This window comes from Gracilinanus agilis, chromosome 1, assembly GCF_016433145.1.
Source record: "Gracilinanus agilis isolate LMUSP501 chromosome 1, AgileGrace, whole genome shotgun sequence".
Classification (NCBI taxonomy): domain Eukaryota; kingdom Metazoa; phylum Chordata; class Mammalia; order Didelphimorphia; family Didelphidae; genus Gracilinanus; species Gracilinanus agilis.
This window is the reverse complement of record NC_058130.1, coordinates 732,373,281-732,392,065: the sequence shown is the minus strand read 5'-3', so window position 1 is coordinate 732,392,065 and position 18,785 is coordinate 732,373,281. Positions and strand designations below refer to the sequence as shown.

The following is an 18,785-nucleotide window of genomic DNA, read 5'->3' as shown; positions in this document are numbered from 1 at the left end:
AGCTTCGAAACTTTCCATCCCTAAACGGCTCCCACGGCCAGCCAGCCGGCCAGCCCCCCCTGCAACTCTCGCCCCGCCCCGCCCCCTCCCCATGCCCCTCGCCCCCACATTTCCAGTGCCCTCTCTGGAATCGGCCCAATTCCTCCACACACAAACACACAGCTAGGAGCCCCCCCAGGGGCCCATGCCTTAGGTGACGTTTGGGAAGAGGGGGAAGCTTGCAGACTGGGAGCCCACAGCTAACAAAAGAGAAGGTAGAACTATTAGGGCAGAGATCCCAGGGCACTGAGGAAACTGTCCCCAGTTCCCAACTGGAGAAAAAGGAGGCCCAGAGCACGTCTCCGCAGTGGGGGAGCCCAGTTAGCCCCCGAATCCCAAGCTACACTTGAAGGCCTCCCAGGCGAGGGCCCGGGAAGCGCGGCGGAGCTCAGGAAACCGCCGCTCCTGGCTCAGCTGCGCTGATTGGCTCACTGGGCGACCCTGGCAGAGAAATTTCGGTCTGCAGTTTCCCCACATCCCAAACGAGAGTGCTGAACACCGTGATCGCCAGAGATCCCTCTTAGCTCTGTTTCTACAGCCAAGTAGCGTTCTGCGCCTGTTTTCCCATCTGCAAAATGGGGAGAATACCACCTACCTCCCCGAGTTATTATAGGGTTCCAAGGAGGTAGCAGGTAATGGGAGGGGCAGATAGACAGACACAGACAGACCGACAGCCAGCCCAAGACCAGAGAGTCTGTTGAGTCTGGCTGGTCCTCGAGGGGCGGCCGAGGATTATGGGATAGCTCTGGAGCTTCAGAGAGCCCCAGCCCCCTCAGCTGTCCTGTATCCAGCAGCTGATAACAAGGCTCGTGAGAACCCAGTGCTCCCAGCCACAACGGATACTCTCCCAGAAACAGGGGGTGGGGGCTCGCCTGTCCCTGCCATCCACCACCCATCTTCCGGAGAACTTTGGAAAACAAATGGCCTTTGGGGCTAAAACTTTCCATGCTGGCCCTGGGCCCAAAAGGTGGATTATTTTGGAAAGTCTGAAGGGGTTGGGGAGGGGGGGAGGGGTGCATAACTCAGCACTTCATTCCAGTACAAGAAACACTTATTAAGCACCCAGTATATATGTGCTGGGTGCCAGGCTGAAAGAGGTTGGGGGAGATGAGAGGGGAAGCATCCATGGGAAGGGTTCTTCAGTGACATGGTGGAAGCATCTCTTGGGCTTGGCTCCCAGGGACAAGGGGGCAAATCAAGCAGAGCAGCTGAGCCTTCCTCAGCAGGCTGAAGCCCCAAGCCCTTCCCAGGGATACCCTGTACCAGCTTCTCCATAATGGCAGGGGTGCCCCTAAGAAGACGGACTTCCTCAGTGCTAATTCATCAATCAGCTCGATTCAGAGAGCTGGGAGGGATCTTAGCATCCACAACAGAACCGAAGAAGCCCTTCAAATGTAGGGCCAGGAAAGACCTTAGAACACTGGATGTGCTCAGAGCCAGGAAGGATCTGAGAACATCGAACACAGAACGTCAAGGGGAAGAGGGACCTTAAGAGCACAGGAAGTGAGAGCTGTTCCAAAAAACAAAACAAAACACACAAAAACAGAGGACAAAGAATAGGGACTGCCAGGGCCAGAACGTACCTTAGAGAACTAGCTTAACTAGATGAGAAGACTGGGGCCCCCAAAGGGAGTGGACCTGCATGAGCCTCCACCCCAGCCCCCCAAAAAAGAAGAGTTATCCATAGGGTAGAGTTGGATAAGTCCAAGTCAGTTCTAGGATTCAGGCCTCCTCTCTGGCCTGCCAAAACCAGAAAAGGATGGGAGATCTCCATCTCTCATGCTGGTTTAGGCATTCAAAGGTCAGGTTCCCGGGCAGAGGGGCCCCTTCATTTCCGGCCTGTTCCTCCAGACCCAGGATGGGATGGTGTGGCTCAGGGGCTAGACAGGAAGTTGGTAAATTTCCACTGACAACCTTTCCTCCTCCTCTGGCTGCCTGCTAATCTGTCCCCTCTCCCCGACCTTGTGGGGAATTTGCCCCATAAGTGTGGGGGAGCCCCGCCTCCAGGGCCCAAGGGCTTCTGATACACTCCTGGCCCTGCCTAGCCCAGCTTCCTCCTGAGCCTATGGAGGTTTTTAGGGTTTTACAGATGGTGAACCCCAAGCCTATTCCTGTAAAGAAAAGCTGGAGCCCCCAATGGCCAAGCCCTCTCCAGCCTCCCCTTGGAGACGACCAACAAAGCAGTAGGAATCAGCACAAAGCCAACATCTCCAAGGAACATGTCTGAATAGGCCCAACTCAGTGGGAGATGGAAACACCCCAGGAATGGCATTCGGATTGAATTAAATCCAAATGCCTCAGCTTTGACCACCTACCTTTCTAGCCTTATCTCCCCTGGCCTCCCCTCCTGTGAGCCTTGGCCTAGGACTAACTGTCCCCTGTCCATGCCTTTGTTCCCTCTTTCTTTTTCCTGATGTTAAAGCTAAATGAAAACCTCTAGTCCTTCATTTCCATAGAGTTTATTAAGATTTACTTGAAATAGAGCATAGGGATAGAGGGAGATGATCCCTATTCTAATCTCGCCGCGTCTTTCTATCTCAGCCACTGTCCTTTCACTACTGAGGCCAAGGGAATAGAGACCGCTTTCTAGAACCCCCTTTTATTTCTTCTCCTTTACCCCCACATCCTAACATGATCCTTTCTGGGTCATTGTGCCTAGGTCACTTATGTTTGGTGTGCCCTCATGTGACGTCTAGCTAGCAGGCCAGGGACACAGGTAGGACGACCCCCAGCATGTTATTTCTGGGGGAGGGGGTTCCCTTTACCCAATGAAATGCTTCCCCCATCCCTCCTCTTGGATAGACAAAATCTTTCCCGACCTTCAAACTTCAGCTTCAGTGCCACCCCTTCCAAGGCTTCTCGGATACCTTGGAAAAGATCATCAAATACCATTCAATGGTCTTCAGAACCCATGCTAGCCTTTTTGATACACAAAACTGAGGCCCACAGAGGAGACTTGCCTAAGGCCACAGATGGCAGGCTAGGCTTTCTACTAGCCTGAATATTCCTTGATTCCTGTAGAACTGAACCCAGGTCACTTACAGAAACTTCTCACCCCCAAGCTAAAAAGCCCTCTCCATCTTGGGGGTGATAGGTGGAGAAGTGTCCTGGCCCCATTTTAATGGCTCCAATTAAAGGGATTTCAGTCCTCTCCACAAAACCCAAAGCCAAAGCCTATTCCATTTTCCAATAGCTATTTGTTGGGAAGGTCTGCCTATAAGAGTCCTAATCTGCCTCCCAGTAACTTCCACCCCTGGGTCCTAGTTCTACCAAGTAGGAGTTTCATAAGCATAAAACTTCCTTTTCTAAGGGTTTCTAAAGGACTCCAGGGTGGCCGGTAACCCCAAATTGGGGCTGGGGTTAAGGCAATAATTTCTTTGGAGGCCAAGAAGAGCTGATCCCAAGATCCCAAAGTTTTCCCCTAAGGTTCACCCTGCACTTTGCTTAAGGCCTCCAGTCTCTATAGAAAGGGTGAAGTAAACTGAATAAATGAAATAGGTTAGAGAATAAAGTAGAATTGAAGTAGATTAATCTATTCCTGCATTATTTAGGAAACTGACCTAATCCCTCGAGGAGGCCAAGTAACCTAGGCAAATGGTGGGTCAGAGTCCAAATTCCCCTGTGGACAACAAAGGGACATAGCTAACTTTGGATGAGTGTTTAAGTACAAACAAATAGATCAGGATGGAATGCAAGGTAAACATATAACTAACTAGGGATGAGTGTTTAGGTACATGTGAAAAGTAAATATCCTCTGAATGATCTGAGTGTTATCTACTTATCACTACCTGTGTTTGTGATGAGGCTTTTCTTGATAAATAAGAACCTGGATAGCCTTGTATCTTGTAAATCTATTTAAGTTGCCTTGTAATGTTAGTCTGCACAGCTTCCACTAGGGAAGGTTGTCCCAGCTGGTAGATTTTTTTTTTTTTTAAACCCTTAACTTCTGTGTATTGACTTATAGGTGGAAGAGTGGTAAGGGTAGGCAATGGGGGTCAAGTGACTTGCCCAGGGTCACACAGCTTGGTAGATTTTTTTTTTAATCAATAAATAATGGTTCCAATTATTGAATTTCTGGGTGTCTGGACTCGTGTTATGAAGTACCCCACTTCAAGGGTGGTATAATGGTGATGGGAGTGTGCAGAGAAACCATGGGTTATTAGGGGATGAAGAGTGCAGCTGGGGGCCCAGGCAGATGGTGAAGGCAGTGCGAGTGGAGGCAAGGTTAGTGCATGAAGTGAGAGCCCTGGTTCAAGCCTCCAGTCTGATACACTGGAAACAGATGCAACTGGTGGATTAGAGTATTACTGGATTTTTCTCAACCTGTTTCCTTTCTATGAAAGAAGGAAAGAACTCCTGCAAGGCTTCCCCTCAAGGGTTCTTGTGAGGAAATCACTTTGTTAAACAGTAAAGTGCTAGAACAGGGTGGCTCTTTCTGAAAATTTCATCCTGTCTACAGTGACATTCCCTGGTCCCCCTAAATCTTCAAAACCCCACCCCTCTCCCAGCAACTGAGTTTTTCATCTCTGGCTGCTCTTATCCACTCTTATCCCAACAAATCATTCCTGTGGCTTTTCTTGGAACTCCCTCTAGCTGGGTTTTTTGTGACCTTGGACCTTGGCAAAAAGAGAGTCCCCCACTAAGCCCTCAGCAACAAGGAATTACAGGACTGAGGGGTGCCAGAAGGCAGAATAGCAGGAAAAGTTGAAGGAACTAGCCTAAAGGAGGAAGGAGACTTAGTCCAATCTTAAAGAGGAGACTTGGAAGCCCCTGCTAGGAAAGCAAGACAGGCTGTGGAAGCAGCTCACAATGGTAGCCCTAGGGTTAGGTGACCTAGGGCCTAGCCTCAATGAATTACTCTCCTTTCCTTAGCTTCAGTTTCCCCACCTATAAAACAAGGGTGGATCAGATGCTTTCTAAGGTTCCTTTGGAGCTCTTTCACTGCATTCAAACATCCCTTCTAGATCTGATATGCTATATCCTCTCTCTGTTCTTTGAACTTCTGAATGATCAGTCTGGACCCAGAAGCCTCCTTGGGATGAGAAGGAAAGGAAGGAGTTTATATCCTTTCTGAGAGGCAAAAGACCAACTGCTTTTGTTTCCAGAAGGGTGCTTGGGAATAGTTGGCAGATTTCCCTACAGAGTTGAAATTAAGAAACAAAACACAACCGTTTATCTTCCAATACAGTAAATTTTTATTGTATGTTGCAAAATCAGCATTCACCTTCTTAGTGTACAAAAAGGACACTAGCTCTTTAAGAAAACATTAGGAAAGCTGAAGACTAGGCAGCCTTTCAATTGTAACATTTTGGCAAACTTGAAAGCTTTTGTAAACTCCAACTCCATGGCTCAAAATCGGTTTTTCTCCACAGTACAATATTACAAAGTAGAAACACAGTATCAATAAGTTAGATCATACGGAATCACCTAGAACTGGTTTATATTACCCCAAATAGCACAAATTTACTTAGCTTCATAATCCCTTAAAAGAAAGGAAAAAAAAAAATCCTAAGAAGGCAGGTCTGACTTATAATGAATGTCTTGTGACAGTCTGAAAGATAAATGAAGCAAGAGGCATTGAAGGCTAATTGGGTCTCACAGTTTTGAATTCATTAAATATTTCTCTTTTATATTCCAATTCTCTTAAGTTCCAGAATATACGTGTAAATGTATACGACAAATCTCTGTATACAACTCTGTCTGCAAAAATATCCTCATAGCAGATGTAGAAAGACTAGGATCTCTTCATATACTTTACCCATTCCCACCCTACCCCCACCCCCAACAGCAAATAAAAATTCAGAAGCCTGTTAAACTGAGCAGGAGGATCTGAATGCTGGTCCATGTGCTTCCATGGAAGAATCCAGAGCCACTTGGTGACCTTTCATGGGCAGGCTCTAAAGTGGCCCAGGTTATCTCCAGAAAGAGATTCTTTTTTTGTGGGGTTTTTTTTTGTGTTTTTTTTTGGAAGGGAGTAGGAACACTCAGGCCAACCTGTTTCCACCACAAAGGAGACCACCGACTCTTGGGAAGCCACAGTCAGGAAAGATCCTCTCTGCCTCTGACTCCTCCCCAACAAGGGCTATAGCAGCTGTCTGGGAACCACCTGTCTTTACAACTTGTTTTGGCAGCAACCTTCTAAATGCCTATGGCTGGACACACCCTGACCTTGGCTGGGTACCTGAACATAAATCCTTCTCAAAGCCTGTGGTGTGCCCTTTGGACATCTACCTGAAACCCCAATACAAGCATACTCTTTTACTTTAAGCGCAGTGCCCAGTAGACAAGGCCTAACTAGCCCTCGAAGGTTCTGTTCAATGGGATGAACTTGAACACCACTAGTGCTACCAGTCAGACCTGGCCAAAGAAAATTAAAACTATCATACCACCTCGGATCACCCTACCCTGGATCAGGCTCTGCCCAGAAACTGGGGGTCATGAAATTTTCAAACAAGGCCCTTTAACACCACCATGCCTGTCTGGGAAGTTCCCTCACATTCCAGTGAACTCTATTCATTTGTGCTAAGAAAGTAGTCTAAAGTACTCAAAGCAGAGCCATCTGCCATGGAGTAAACCTTGATGCACACCCTATTTGGGAGAAAAGCCACCCTCCATCCCCCTTCATGGCTAACTCTGCCTCTGCGGTGCACTATGGATTGCCATTGGTTCCAGCATACTGTTTTCCAGCTTATTTGGCTAGGATTTGGCGAGTAGTGCTGTGCCAGTTCAATGATGCTGGATACTGAAGCATATCCTCTCAGTCATATCCAGGCCAAATCTAGACAGTAAAGGCTGCTTCTGCTGAGTTGAGTCTGCCATGAAAAAGTTCACTCAGTCCTTTAATGTTCAGACAGCCAGAGGGCTAGACATAGAAATAGGTTATCTGTTGTAACTGCATATGATGGGAAGGATATGCTCCTGCTAATGCAGATTTTCTATCTGGGGAAGCTAGAGAATCCAGATTGCCACTCAATCCCAACAGTAGGATCAACAAAATAACCAAGCAGCCATCACCACTAAAGGGCAGCTCCATTCCAAGCTAGCCAGAAATTAGGAATGCCGGAAGACATGGGAAGGGGGAGGAACTGCTTCTCAGGTGGCCATCTGGCCCAATGCCAGGTGGCAGGGGAGGAGTCAGAAGAACTGAGTTGGACACAAGGGGAAGGAGGGGCTATTTCCAGGCAACAGACTCCCCCTAGAGAAGGAACTTTCTAGTGCAAAGAAACCCTCACCAAGCAGGTGAAAGACTGGAAGGAGGAATACTTTGGGGTATTCAAAGAAAGGGAGAGGGAAAGGATTAAGGAGGTAAGCCCAGAGACTCCCAACAGGGGCCCTGCCCCCAGGACTGAGCTCACAGTGGTTCCCTGAAGACCTGTAAGGCAGGGCTCAGAGTCTGGAACAAAGATCTAGGGAGATGGACAACCCGATCAATCTCGTTCTGTTCCGAGAGCTGAGGGCCTGCTACTTCTTTGGAAGGGGTCAAAACCAAAGCCCCCAACTCTATATATACCTCCAGCTGCTTGCATTTCTTTTTTACAGGGCATCACCAAAATAATAACAATAATAATAATGCCTCTACTGATTTAGTAATACTGCAATTAGAACAAAGGGAAGGGATCCAGACCATTGGCCCAAAAGGGAGGAGAGGCACGGATTTAGAAAAGATGCATTTTCTCTCGTACAAAAATAGACCATCGTCTCATTAGCAAGGAATAAAATTGGCCATCTTCATATAAAACTAGAAAAGTTGGACAGACATCTCAGCATCCTCCGGGACAGTGGAGACCTCGTGTGCGATGCAGGCTGAAGACAGGTGCTGGTCACCAAAGGAGTTTCAGGGACTGGTCTCCCCTAGGCCCAGGGTCAGTGGGAGCATTTTGCAATAGTAAACATAACGCTGAGCTCTGGGCCTGAGCCCTCTGAGAAGCCACCCTGTGAGATAGATGGCTGGAGAGACACCTGCTCAACCCATGGGCTGAGGAGCTGATCCTGTGCAAGGCGCCCAGACAGCTTGCATATAAATAAGATGCTTTTTTAGGCTGGTGACCCGGGTCCCAAGAATGTGCCCCCCAGAGACACCCCCATTACTGGGGAGAGAGCAGGAGAGGAACCAGAGGACCATCAGCAGCCCAACCAGGGGCTGAGAAGCTGCTGCTCACTCAAACCTACGAAACCAAGGATTTCTCTTGCATGTTTTTCCCTGGACATTAATGAGTGAGTTTTCCTTTTATTTCTCTACTTTTTGTTAAATAGATGCTTTTTCTTTTTCTTTAAACTTTCCCCTGTTCCCCGCACATGCCAAGAGGATGAAGCTTGAAATGACTCTGCCCAGGCAGGCGGGTGGGCGGGCGGGCAGCAGCTGCCCAGCCACAGCCAGCCAGAAGTGTGCCCCAAGCCCCGGTGCTGGCCCTCGTGCACAGGTCATGGCCAAGGCTGGAGCTGCCGCTGGTCATACTCTGCTATCAGTTTCTTGATGTGGGCCAGTTTGTTGTGCAGATATTCACAACGGTACTTTTCTTGGCTGTAGTTAGTATTGGTCTGAAAGAGATTAGTGAGAGAGCACTCACAACATTGCAGTGATGGGCCCAGAGGGAATTTCATGGCCAGAAAGCAGTCTGGGAGCAGAGAGGACAACAGGCTCCCAGATAACCTTCTGAGCCCCAGGTCCCTTTATAAAACGAGGGAGCTAGCCTTAAATGGCTTCCAAGGGCCCCTTTGGGATCTTTGATTATTCTAAGTCACTAAATCTCTGAAACTCATTTTACCTCTAAAACATAGATGATGACAACAATAACTAGCATTTACAGAGTGCTTTAAAACTCTCTGCAAAGCCCTTTACATGTGTTCTCATTTGATACTGTGAGGTAGGGATATTATTATGCCTACTTTACAGATGAGGACACTGAGGAGCAGGAAGTGATAAATGAGTTGCCCAAGCTCACAAAGGTACTAAATATCTGGAGTAGGATTTGAACTGAGGTTTTCTGATGCCAAAGCTCACCACTGCACCAACAAGGATACTAAGTGCACTCTATCTCATCAGGTTGTTTTGGGAAAGTGTCTTGTACACAATAGCTACCTAATGGGATGAATTTTAAAGGCCAGAGGAAAATAGGTTTTGCATGTGGAACTGAACCTTTTTTTAAAATGATGTTAAAAATAATATATTTACTAAAGGAAAACAAAATTTGAAGACCACAGAGCACCTCCTACGGTACTATGGAATTGGAGATTAGAGCCCTTCTCCTCACACCATCTGTGTGCTGGGCTTTAAGGGTCCCTCTAAAGCAGACAGTCCTAGGATTTCAGGGATGGAAAGGATCTCAGAGGAGCTTCTACCTAGTCCAACCCAGACCTCAACATGAGTCTCCTTTATATCCTGTGACACCTGACATGGGTATATGACCCAGTCCTTGCTTGAAAATTTCTGGTGAAGGAGACTCCCTACCCCTGAGGCAGGCAGCCCATTCCACCTTCCAGAGGCACAACTACATTCTCATCTTCTCCTCCTGTGAGTAAAGGCAACAGTATCCTTTACAGTAGAAGAGGAAAATAACGGCCAAGGGCAAAGTCATACTATCTATCGGTGGCTGAGCCCTAGGATCCAAACTTTGGCTGGGCATTTCCCAGCCACCAGAATGCCTTCCCCTAGCCTAGACTCTACACCTATGGCTGTCTTTCACATCTGCTTCCATCATCATAGTCTGCCTCTCTCACCTCCTTAGGGGGTTAAGGGTTAATGAGGAAGAGAAGGTTGGGGCAAGAAGTGATCTTGCTTAAGTTTTCATTAATTTCTCTGCTGTTCCGATGTTCCCTCACAGGTTTGGGTCTTTACATACAACAGAATCCCAAGCAGCAGAGGGAGCTCTTTTTACAAAGAAATCCTTGTTTCCTGAGAAAATGGGGGGGGGGGGGGGAAGGGAAGAGGCACACTCAAGGTATTTTTATACAGAATTTACAAAAAAAAAATTGCAAGATTTTATCCTTCAAGTGTGTAATTTTTGGAGAAAGCTCATTTTTACAAGTCTAAGGGTTAAGGTGAATTGTTAAAATTGGGAGAATGGCACAGTTTTGGGAGGACTTACTGATTCCAAAGTTACTCTATCAGATAGGAAAAGGGCCAGAATGAGAGATGCTTTGCAACAATTTCTTAGAGATCAGTGTTTAAAAGGTAGACAAAGGGAAGGATGAATGAAAAGAATATTCTCAAAATATTCTAGAAACTTTTTAGAAATAGGGCAGTATGTGTGTGGCAGTTTACCTTTCTATGACCATTTACAGAAGTCCATTAAAGTATCATGCAGTAGAATGATTGGAGGTCAGATCACCTAGATTAGACCCCAGTTATATCACGTAATAGATGTGCGGCCTTGGCTAAAACACTTCCCTTCTCTGAGCCTCAGTTTCTTTATCTATAAAATGGAGATAATTATATTTATGCTAACAAACAGGGGTGATATTAGTAAAATACTTATAAACTTTAATATAAATGAGTATGAATGATTGTTTTTAGGGAAAAGACATTTTGATATAGAGAACTTAGGGCAGGGTTCTTAATGTTTTTTTTTTTGTGTCACAGATCCTTTTCTCCAGTGTTTTCAAATAAATAAAATAAAATACACTACATTTCAAAGGAAATCAATTGTACTAAAATAGAGTTGTTAAACTACTTAAAAACTAGTCTAAGTAGTTGTTAAACTACTTAAAAACTAGACTATAGTCTGAGCCACTATAGCTTGGTGGCTCAGAGGATTGAGAGCCAGAACCTAGAGACAGGAGGCCCTAGGTTCAAATATGGCCTCAGACACTTCCTAGCTGTGTGATCCTGGACAAGTCACTTAACACCCACTGCCTGGCCCTTATCACTCTTCTGTCTTAGAACCAAGAGAACTAATACACAGTATTGATTCTAAGAAGGTAAGGGTTTAAAAAAAAAAAACTCGTTTATGGACATAAGTCAGATTAAGAACCTCCTGTACTTTGGTGTGAGGCTAGGAGTAAGTCTGTGTAGAGAAAGCTACAGATATGTATTGGGGGGGGAGAAGGTTAGACAGCAGAGGGCATTGGGGCAGGATGACAACTTCAGTCTTTCATCGTGTTCACTGGGCCTTCTGATCTAGAAGATATTTATAACCTCTTGCTTTTGAGTATGTAGTAAGCAAAAAAATGTGGGCTACAAATCACTGCTTAACCTTCTGTTACTAAAGTGCTTTTACATATAGTAAATTAAAGCAATCACAGATCCTCACAATAATCTCAAGAGGAAAGCAAGAACAGGATAACTATTCCCAATTTTACAGATGAGGAAACTGATGTCCAGAAAAACTGTCATGGCCAAGGTCACAGAGCTAGTAAAAGGGCAGCCATGAGGCTTGGACCTAGGTTCCTCGACTTGCAGTTCTGCCTTATTCATCCACTTGACCACCTACCCACAGGACTTTTGTAAAGCTCTTTCTGATCTCCCACCCACTCCCATCCCCACCCCAGAAGGTATGGAGCACTATGAAGCTCCCAAGCTCCCTTCTGTACTTACGTACTGGTTTATACTGAAATTACTCTCATCTCCTTTCTCCCTATTGTCACCACCACATCATCACTCTTAAGAACAAGGGCAGGACTTCCTGTGTCTCATGTCAAAGTAGCACATATGCTACAGAGCACTGAGTACTGAACTGCCAGTCAAAAGGCATGCATGTGGGCTCAGTCTACCACTTACTGTGTGACCCCAATGCTGACCAAGCCCCTTAACCTCTCTGCAGGTGAGCTTCCTTGTCTGGAAATTGAGGGGGCAAGTCATATGATCTGCATAGCAGAGGAGTGTGAGGAACAAATCAGACAACATAAGTGAAGTCTTGTGTAAACTGTTAAGTGCCATAAACATCACAATCTTTGGATCCGGATATACTAAATGTATGCATAGGAAGGAACATGTCTGATGGGGATACGAAGAATACATTACCCACCTTTTTGATTTTCCAATATTCCTGTAAAATCTGACCACGGGTAGTCTGCAGAGAGTAAAAAAAACCAAAGAAGTGAGCCATTGTTGCAGCTACGTGATAGTACCCTTAAGCCAAGTCCACAAGCATGGCCTCAGTCAGGATTCACTGGCAGAAAAGAAATCCCATAGGCTGACCCACTATTTCCACTTTTAAAGTGCACTCATGCACAAATGACCAAGTAAAAGTCCAATTGCATTAAGTCAAACCAAGGAGCCCAAGAAAAGGAATTTAAAGGAAGAAAAGTAAAAGGCAGTTAGAGAAAGGGGAGAGGTAAAACTAGGGAGAGTTCACACTGCTACTCATGATTCCACTAACAGATGGACTCTGGCTAGAAGTCTGGTTTGTTGAGGAAGAAAAATGGGTACTTTCTACCCTATTTTTTTCACAGAGTGCCTTCATTTCTTTGTCTTCACATCATTCCCATTACCTAAAATGGCCACCTCTCTTCCCTCTCTATTGCTTGCTAAATTTCTTTTTTCTTTTTTTTTTTTTTTTTTTTAAAGATTTAAAACCCTTACCACCTTCCATCTCAGAATCACTACTGTGTATTGGTTTTAAGGTAGAAGAATGGTAAGGGCTAGGCAATGGTGGGTCAAGTGACTTGCCCAGGGTCACATAGCTGGGAAGTGTCTGAGGCCATATTTGAAACTAGGACCTCCTGTCTCTAGGCCCGGCTCTCCATCCACTGAGCTACCTATCTGCTAAATTTCTATCATACCCCAATTCAGGTGACAAACTCACTCTGCACTCTTCTTATTCCCTCAACTGACACAAATCTTTTTCTCATCTGGTTTGATAGGGCTTCAACTTCTAATTTGTTTCTAGTTATGTCTTATAACTGCCACCGTACCCTAAGTTCCTTGAGGGCAGTTTCTTATTCATTTTTTGTCTCTACTAAGTGCCAACAATGGGGGACTTACACAGAACCAGTATTTTATGGAAATAAGCATTTAGCATAGTTGGCATTTTCATAGATATCTAACTGAAAAAAAGGCTGTTCATTCAAGGAAAGTCAGGTTCATCTATATTTGGCATGTATTAAAGCTTCCAATCAAGGCAATTAACTTTAGGAAAGTAGTTTAAATAGAAGCACCACCAGACAATTTGCTAATTATTCTTCCCCCTCAGGAACATCAGTAGAGTTTAGTCAACTGAGCTGTGGGCTTCTGGCCCTTTTCCCATAAAAAACTTCCCAGCACCTACTATTAAGCCAATTCTCCAAATGACTAGATGACCCAAATTAAATGGACAGAACAGAAGCAAATATATGGTGGACAAATCTGGGGCTGAAACAGTCAGTGGTACCTCATATTCTTCTGAACCCTGGGAAAGCTGTTTGAGCTCTGCATCCAGTTGTGTAAACCGTCGAGTAATTCTCTCTATCCGTGCATGCAGATCTCGGTACTCATTATACTCTGCATTAAAATCATTCTTATAACTTTGACGTTGTTCTGAGGAGGAAATGGCGGCATATTTTCTGAGAAAGGCAGAGAAAGAACAAGTTAGTGCAGGCTGTATTAGCTAGAGGCAGGTGGAACATCAGGGACAGAAATATTACTTGCTTCAATAAGAACAGTATTAGCTAGGAAGGACACTCTAGATCCCTGAAATATATAGAGTCTATTTCAATAAGATAATAAATTCCCACTTCTGTGAGGTAGGGAGGGTATACCAATATTATGTTCAGAGATGAAGAAACAAACCAAGAAAAAGTGTGATTTGCCCAAGGTCACATGGCAAGGAAATGGCAGTGCTAGGAATCAAACCCAAGGAGCTGGGCTTCTAATCCAGAGTTCTTTCTACCACATGATGATTCTATGGCTCTAGTCACTCCATACTGCCATGATACGCACACACAGGACCAATTCATCTCATATAGTCAATTTCCTACTTTAAATAGGAGAAAAACGCAGAACAGGTTGAACTGCCTGAAATTCACGTACATACACTCACTTCATGATATTTCCTTCTTCAAAAACTTGCCAATTCTTTTGGGAATAGATAGAATTTTACATCTCTCCCCTGCTATGCATGACTACAACATATGCATCTGAACAAACAGAAATAGCAGAAAACATATCTTTAGTTTCCTGTGCCATTAATGATTTACCTTCTTTGGAGAACTTTTTTTTTTTAAACCAAATTTAAACCAAACTGATCTGTTGATAAGCCCCTACCAGTGTGACCTGGTTTACATAACCAAATGGACTCTAAACTGTTTCATGTTCTCGGATCTGAAAATAACAATGGAAGTACTCACAATAGATAATCCGGCATTTCCGAAGTTGATGTTGGTACACTAGAATTATTGCATGTTCCGTTTAAACCTACAAAGAATAGGAATACTTCATAAATAGCCTACAACGTACCATCAGAACTATACCATCGGAAATTTATTTGCAAAGGCCATTAAAAATAAAGAAACATGTGAAAGGGCATTTTTATACTTTATGACTTATAAAATGTATAGGAATAGAATCTAGGATTGGAACAGTTGAAATTGAGAGACCTGGCCAATAGTTACAGAACTGGCAGATACAGAAATTATCTGATGTATCATCCAAGTTAGAATCATAACATGTCAGAACTGAGTTCAGAGGGACCCTTAGAGCAGAGACTGTCAAAACTGGAGGCCTTATTTATAGAGAGCCTTATTTATCTTCAACTATAGATGATCAAATTCAACCTCTTCAATTCTGGAGAGGAGAAAACAGTCCCAGAGTCAAGTTAAGTCAACAACCATTTATTAAGCTCTTACTATGAGCTAGGCACTATGTTAAGTACTGGGAACACAAAATGCAAGTAACAATGTAAAAAACAAGGGTAAATTGGAGATAACCTCAGAAGGAGGGCATTGAAATTAAAGAGGACAAGCAAAGGTCTCTTGCTGAAGCAAAGTGAAATGACTTGCAATCAACATAGCAGAAAAAAAGATTCTCCTACTTTTCACTGGTTAAGAATCTGGCTGAATGTCTCTAGCAGTAATTTTTTTAAAGTCCATTCCTGGTGAATGGCAAAACAAATTAATAGACTCCAGATGGGCAAAGGGGATAATGTTTGACTGCCCCAGATGAAGAGCACAGTTTAAATAAAGATTGCTGGATATTTCATCCCATTTCTGGATGGCATTTCTTCAGTGTTCAGGTGAAAGGGCCACTTCTATTACCCACAGGAAACCTGAACTATACATGCAGACTTGAAATACAAAGTCAATGCTTTTTAAAAAGTGAATGAATTTTTTTTTTTAACCCTTACCTTCCACCTTAGAATCAATACTGTGTATTGGCTCCAAGGCAGAAGAGTGGTAAGGGCTAAGCAATGGGGGTCAAGTGATCTGCCCAGGGTCACACAGCTAGGAAGTGTCTGAGGCCAGATTTGAACCTAGGACCTCCCATCTCTAGGCCTGACTCTCCATCCACTGAGCTACCCAGCTGCCCCCTAAAAGTGAATGAATTCGAATCATGTGTAGCAACAGTGGATGTTGCCTTGTTCTCAATCCCCCACAGAAGGCAGCAGGAGATCCTGTCTGGTCATTCACTGAACCAATTAAGTGCAATGTGAGCCCACACGGGACTAAAGGCATGTCAGGAGTTAAAGGCAATGTGAACCAAGTCTACTGAGTCTGGCACAGGTAACTCATGTAGGTGTGAGGACATAACAGGTACTCTTAAACCCCTCTATGTCACTGGTGAAAGGAACCTCTTTGGTCATAATAACCTACACTGATACAGTACCTCAGATTTGCAGAGCATTTAACACACATGATCCTGTCTGATCATGACAATAGATTGCCTTGGCCACAAGGCAAGTGCCTCTTAGGGAAGGGTCTGAATTCAGTTCTTCCTTATTCTCAGTTTAGGCTTCTAGCCACTGTCCTGCTCTCTCAGCCCCATTCTTGCTACAATATCCCTAACAAATAGGGAGTCGACCTTCCCCTTGAACACCTCCAGCTCACACTCCCATTAGGAAGGCAACCTGCTCCATTTTTAGATATCTTTGATTTGTTAGGAAATTCTTTTCCAGATTCAGTTGAAATTTGTTTCTCTGTAATCTCCTCCCTTTAATTCTAGCATTGTCCTCTGGGACCATTCAGAACAATTTTCTCTGTGACAACCTCTCAGAGAGCTGATAAAAACCACAACACTCCTCTTCTCCCACTTTCTCTTCTTTAGGACAGATATCCCCAGGAGTCCCTTTAATCAATCCTGATGTCACAGATTATCCTATAAGGACAATCTGGACTAACTCTTAAGTTTGTCAAAATACAGCAGGATAACCCACCTATCTTGCTATAGACACAGCTCTAATAATATAACTTAAGAATGTAAGAAGAGTTTTTTGATAGCATGTCACAATACTGACTCACGCTGGTCTTGCATTTCACTAGTCAGTAAGTCATTGAATGTTTATTTAGCAAGCCAGGAACCAAGCTAAGCACTAGGGATACAAATAGAGGCAAAAGACAGTGTCTGGCCTCAAGAAACTCATAATCTAATAAGGAACAAATAAATATGTACAAACAGGCTGTTTACAAGACAAATAGAAATGAAGAGGCAAAGCATTCTAGACATGGGAGACAAAGAGAAAAAATGCCCATGAGCTGAGAGATGAAGTATGTTGTTTGTAGAATAGCAAAAAATGACTGGATCAAAAAGGACATGGGGATGGTGCAGCTAGGTGGCTTAGTGGATTGAGAGCCAAGCCTAGAAATGAGAATCCCTGGGTTCAAATTTGGCCTCAGATACTTCCTAGCTGTGTGACCCAGGCAAGCCACTTAACCCCCATTGTCTAGCTTTTACTGCTCTTCTGTTTCGGAACCAATATACAGTATTGATTCTAAGGCAGAAGGTAAGGGTTTAAAAATAAAAGTACATGGTGGTGAGTAAGGTGTAAGAAGGCAGGGAGAGAGATTGGTTATGAAGAGATTTGAATGTCAAACAAAGGATTTTGTATTTGATCCCAGCAGCAAGAGGGAGCCACTGGAGTTTACCGAATGACAAGGGGTTGGGGGTAGGTGGGCGGGAAGGAGTGATGGTCAGATTTGCCTTTTAAGAAAATCACTCTTGAGGCAGCTGGGTAGTTCAGTGGAGTGAGAGCAGGCCTAGAGACGAGAGGTCCTAGGTTCAAACCCGGCCTCAGACACTTCCCAGCTGTGTGACCCTGGGCAGGTCACTTGACCCCCCATTGCCCACCCTTACCACTCTTCCACCTATGAGACAATACACCGAAGTACAAGGGTTAAAAAAAAAAAAAAAAGAAAATCACTCTGGATTGAATAGAGAATGGAGAGGAGTAAGGCAAGATTTGAGGCAGGCCAGCCCACCTGCAGGCTATTACCATGGTCCAGGCTTAGGTGATAAGACCCTATGTCAGAAGGGTGCTAGGTGTCATAGGAGAGAAGAGGCCCTATTGGAGAGATATTGTAAGGGTAAAACCAACAGGTTTTGTCAACAGCTTGGACATAGTGGATGAGAGTGAGCAGCTGAGGTATTTGGGAATGTGATATAAGACAGCAGAGGCTGGGGTAGGATAGGTAGAATGGAGAATCATCAGCTTTGGGATGGTAATTAAATCTATGGGAAACAATGTGATGACCAAGCAAAGTAGTAGAGAGGGAGAAAAGGGCTCAGTACAGAGTCCTGAGGAACACTTATGATTAAGAAAGCCTGATCTGGAGGACAAAATGAGGATGGTGGCAACAATGACACATTATTAGGTGCTATTATCTCTATTATGCAGATTAGGAAACTGAGGCACATGTAGAGATTAAACTATTTAGTATCTGAGACTGCATTTGAACTCAGGTCTTCCTGACTCCAGAATTCTCTCTACTGTGCTACTGTATTAACATAGGTGACAAAGAGGGAGCTGTCAGAAAACACGAAGAACAGGAGAAAGCCTGTATATACAGAGAGAAGACAGTATCAAGGAGGAGAGAGTGATTGAGTGTCAAAGACTGCAGAGGGGTTGAGGAGAATGAGGATAGAGAAAAGACTATGAGATTTGGCACCTAAGAGATCAAAGACAAAGGGCAGTTTCTGTGGGACAATGAAGTTAACAAGTGGGATTGTAAGGGGTTGAGAAGAGAGTGACAGGAGGAAAGTGAAGGCTCCTATTGGAGACGGCCTTTTCCAGGGATTTGGCCACAAAAGGAAGAAGAGATCTAGGAGGACAGTTAGCAGGGATAGAAGGATCAAGTCTGGGTTTTCTGAGGATAGGGGAGACAAGGGCAGATTTCTAGGCAGTAGGATAGGAACCAGTAGAGAGGGAGAAATGGAAATAAGGGATAAGGTGAGGGTGACAGAAGTGGGTAATCTATTGAAGGAGATGGGAAGAAGTGGGATGGGATCTCCTTCAGCAGACAGAATGGTTAACATTGGTAAGGAATAAGGCCACCTTATTTATCATGTAAGATGGATGGAGAAGAAAGTGGCAGAAGGCACCTAAGTGAGGTGAGATGAGAAGGGGAGACAAGAGAGCTCATGATGAATGGACTAATTTTTTTTTCTTTAAAATGAGGTGATCCCAGGGCAGCTGGGTAGCTCAGTGGATTGAGAGCCAGGCCTAGAGACAGGAGGGAGGTCCTAGGTTCAAGGCTGGCCTCAGACAACTTCCCTGCTCTATGACCCTAGGCAAGTCACTTGACCCCCATTGCCTAGTCTTTACCACTCTTCTGCCTTGGAACCAATATATAGCATTGATTCCAAGATGGAAGGTAAGGGTTAAAAACAAACAAATAAATAA

At 44.5% G+C, this 18,785-nt stretch overlaps 1 protein-coding gene across 1 annotated transcript in view; it reads right to left on the bottom strand.

Moving 5' to 3' along the window:
- Positions 1–5,210: 5,210 nt before the first annotated feature.
- Positions 5,211–18,785, bottom strand: part of ELL (elongation factor for RNA polymerase II) — a 150,716-nt gene continuing 137,141 nt past the window's right edge. The window contains exons 9-12 of the mRNA XM_044672320.1: positions 14,302–14,368; positions 13,347–13,518; positions 12,003–12,047; positions 5,211–8,577 (exon numbers count right to left, since the gene is read on the bottom strand). Of these exons, the coding sequence (XP_044528255.1) occupies positions 8,461–8,577; positions 12,003–12,047; positions 13,347–13,518; positions 14,302–14,368 (401 nt within the window). The 3' untranslated portion in view covers positions 5,211–8,460. The remainder of the gene's footprint in view (positions 8,578–12,002; positions 12,048–13,346; positions 13,519–14,301; positions 14,369–18,785) is intronic.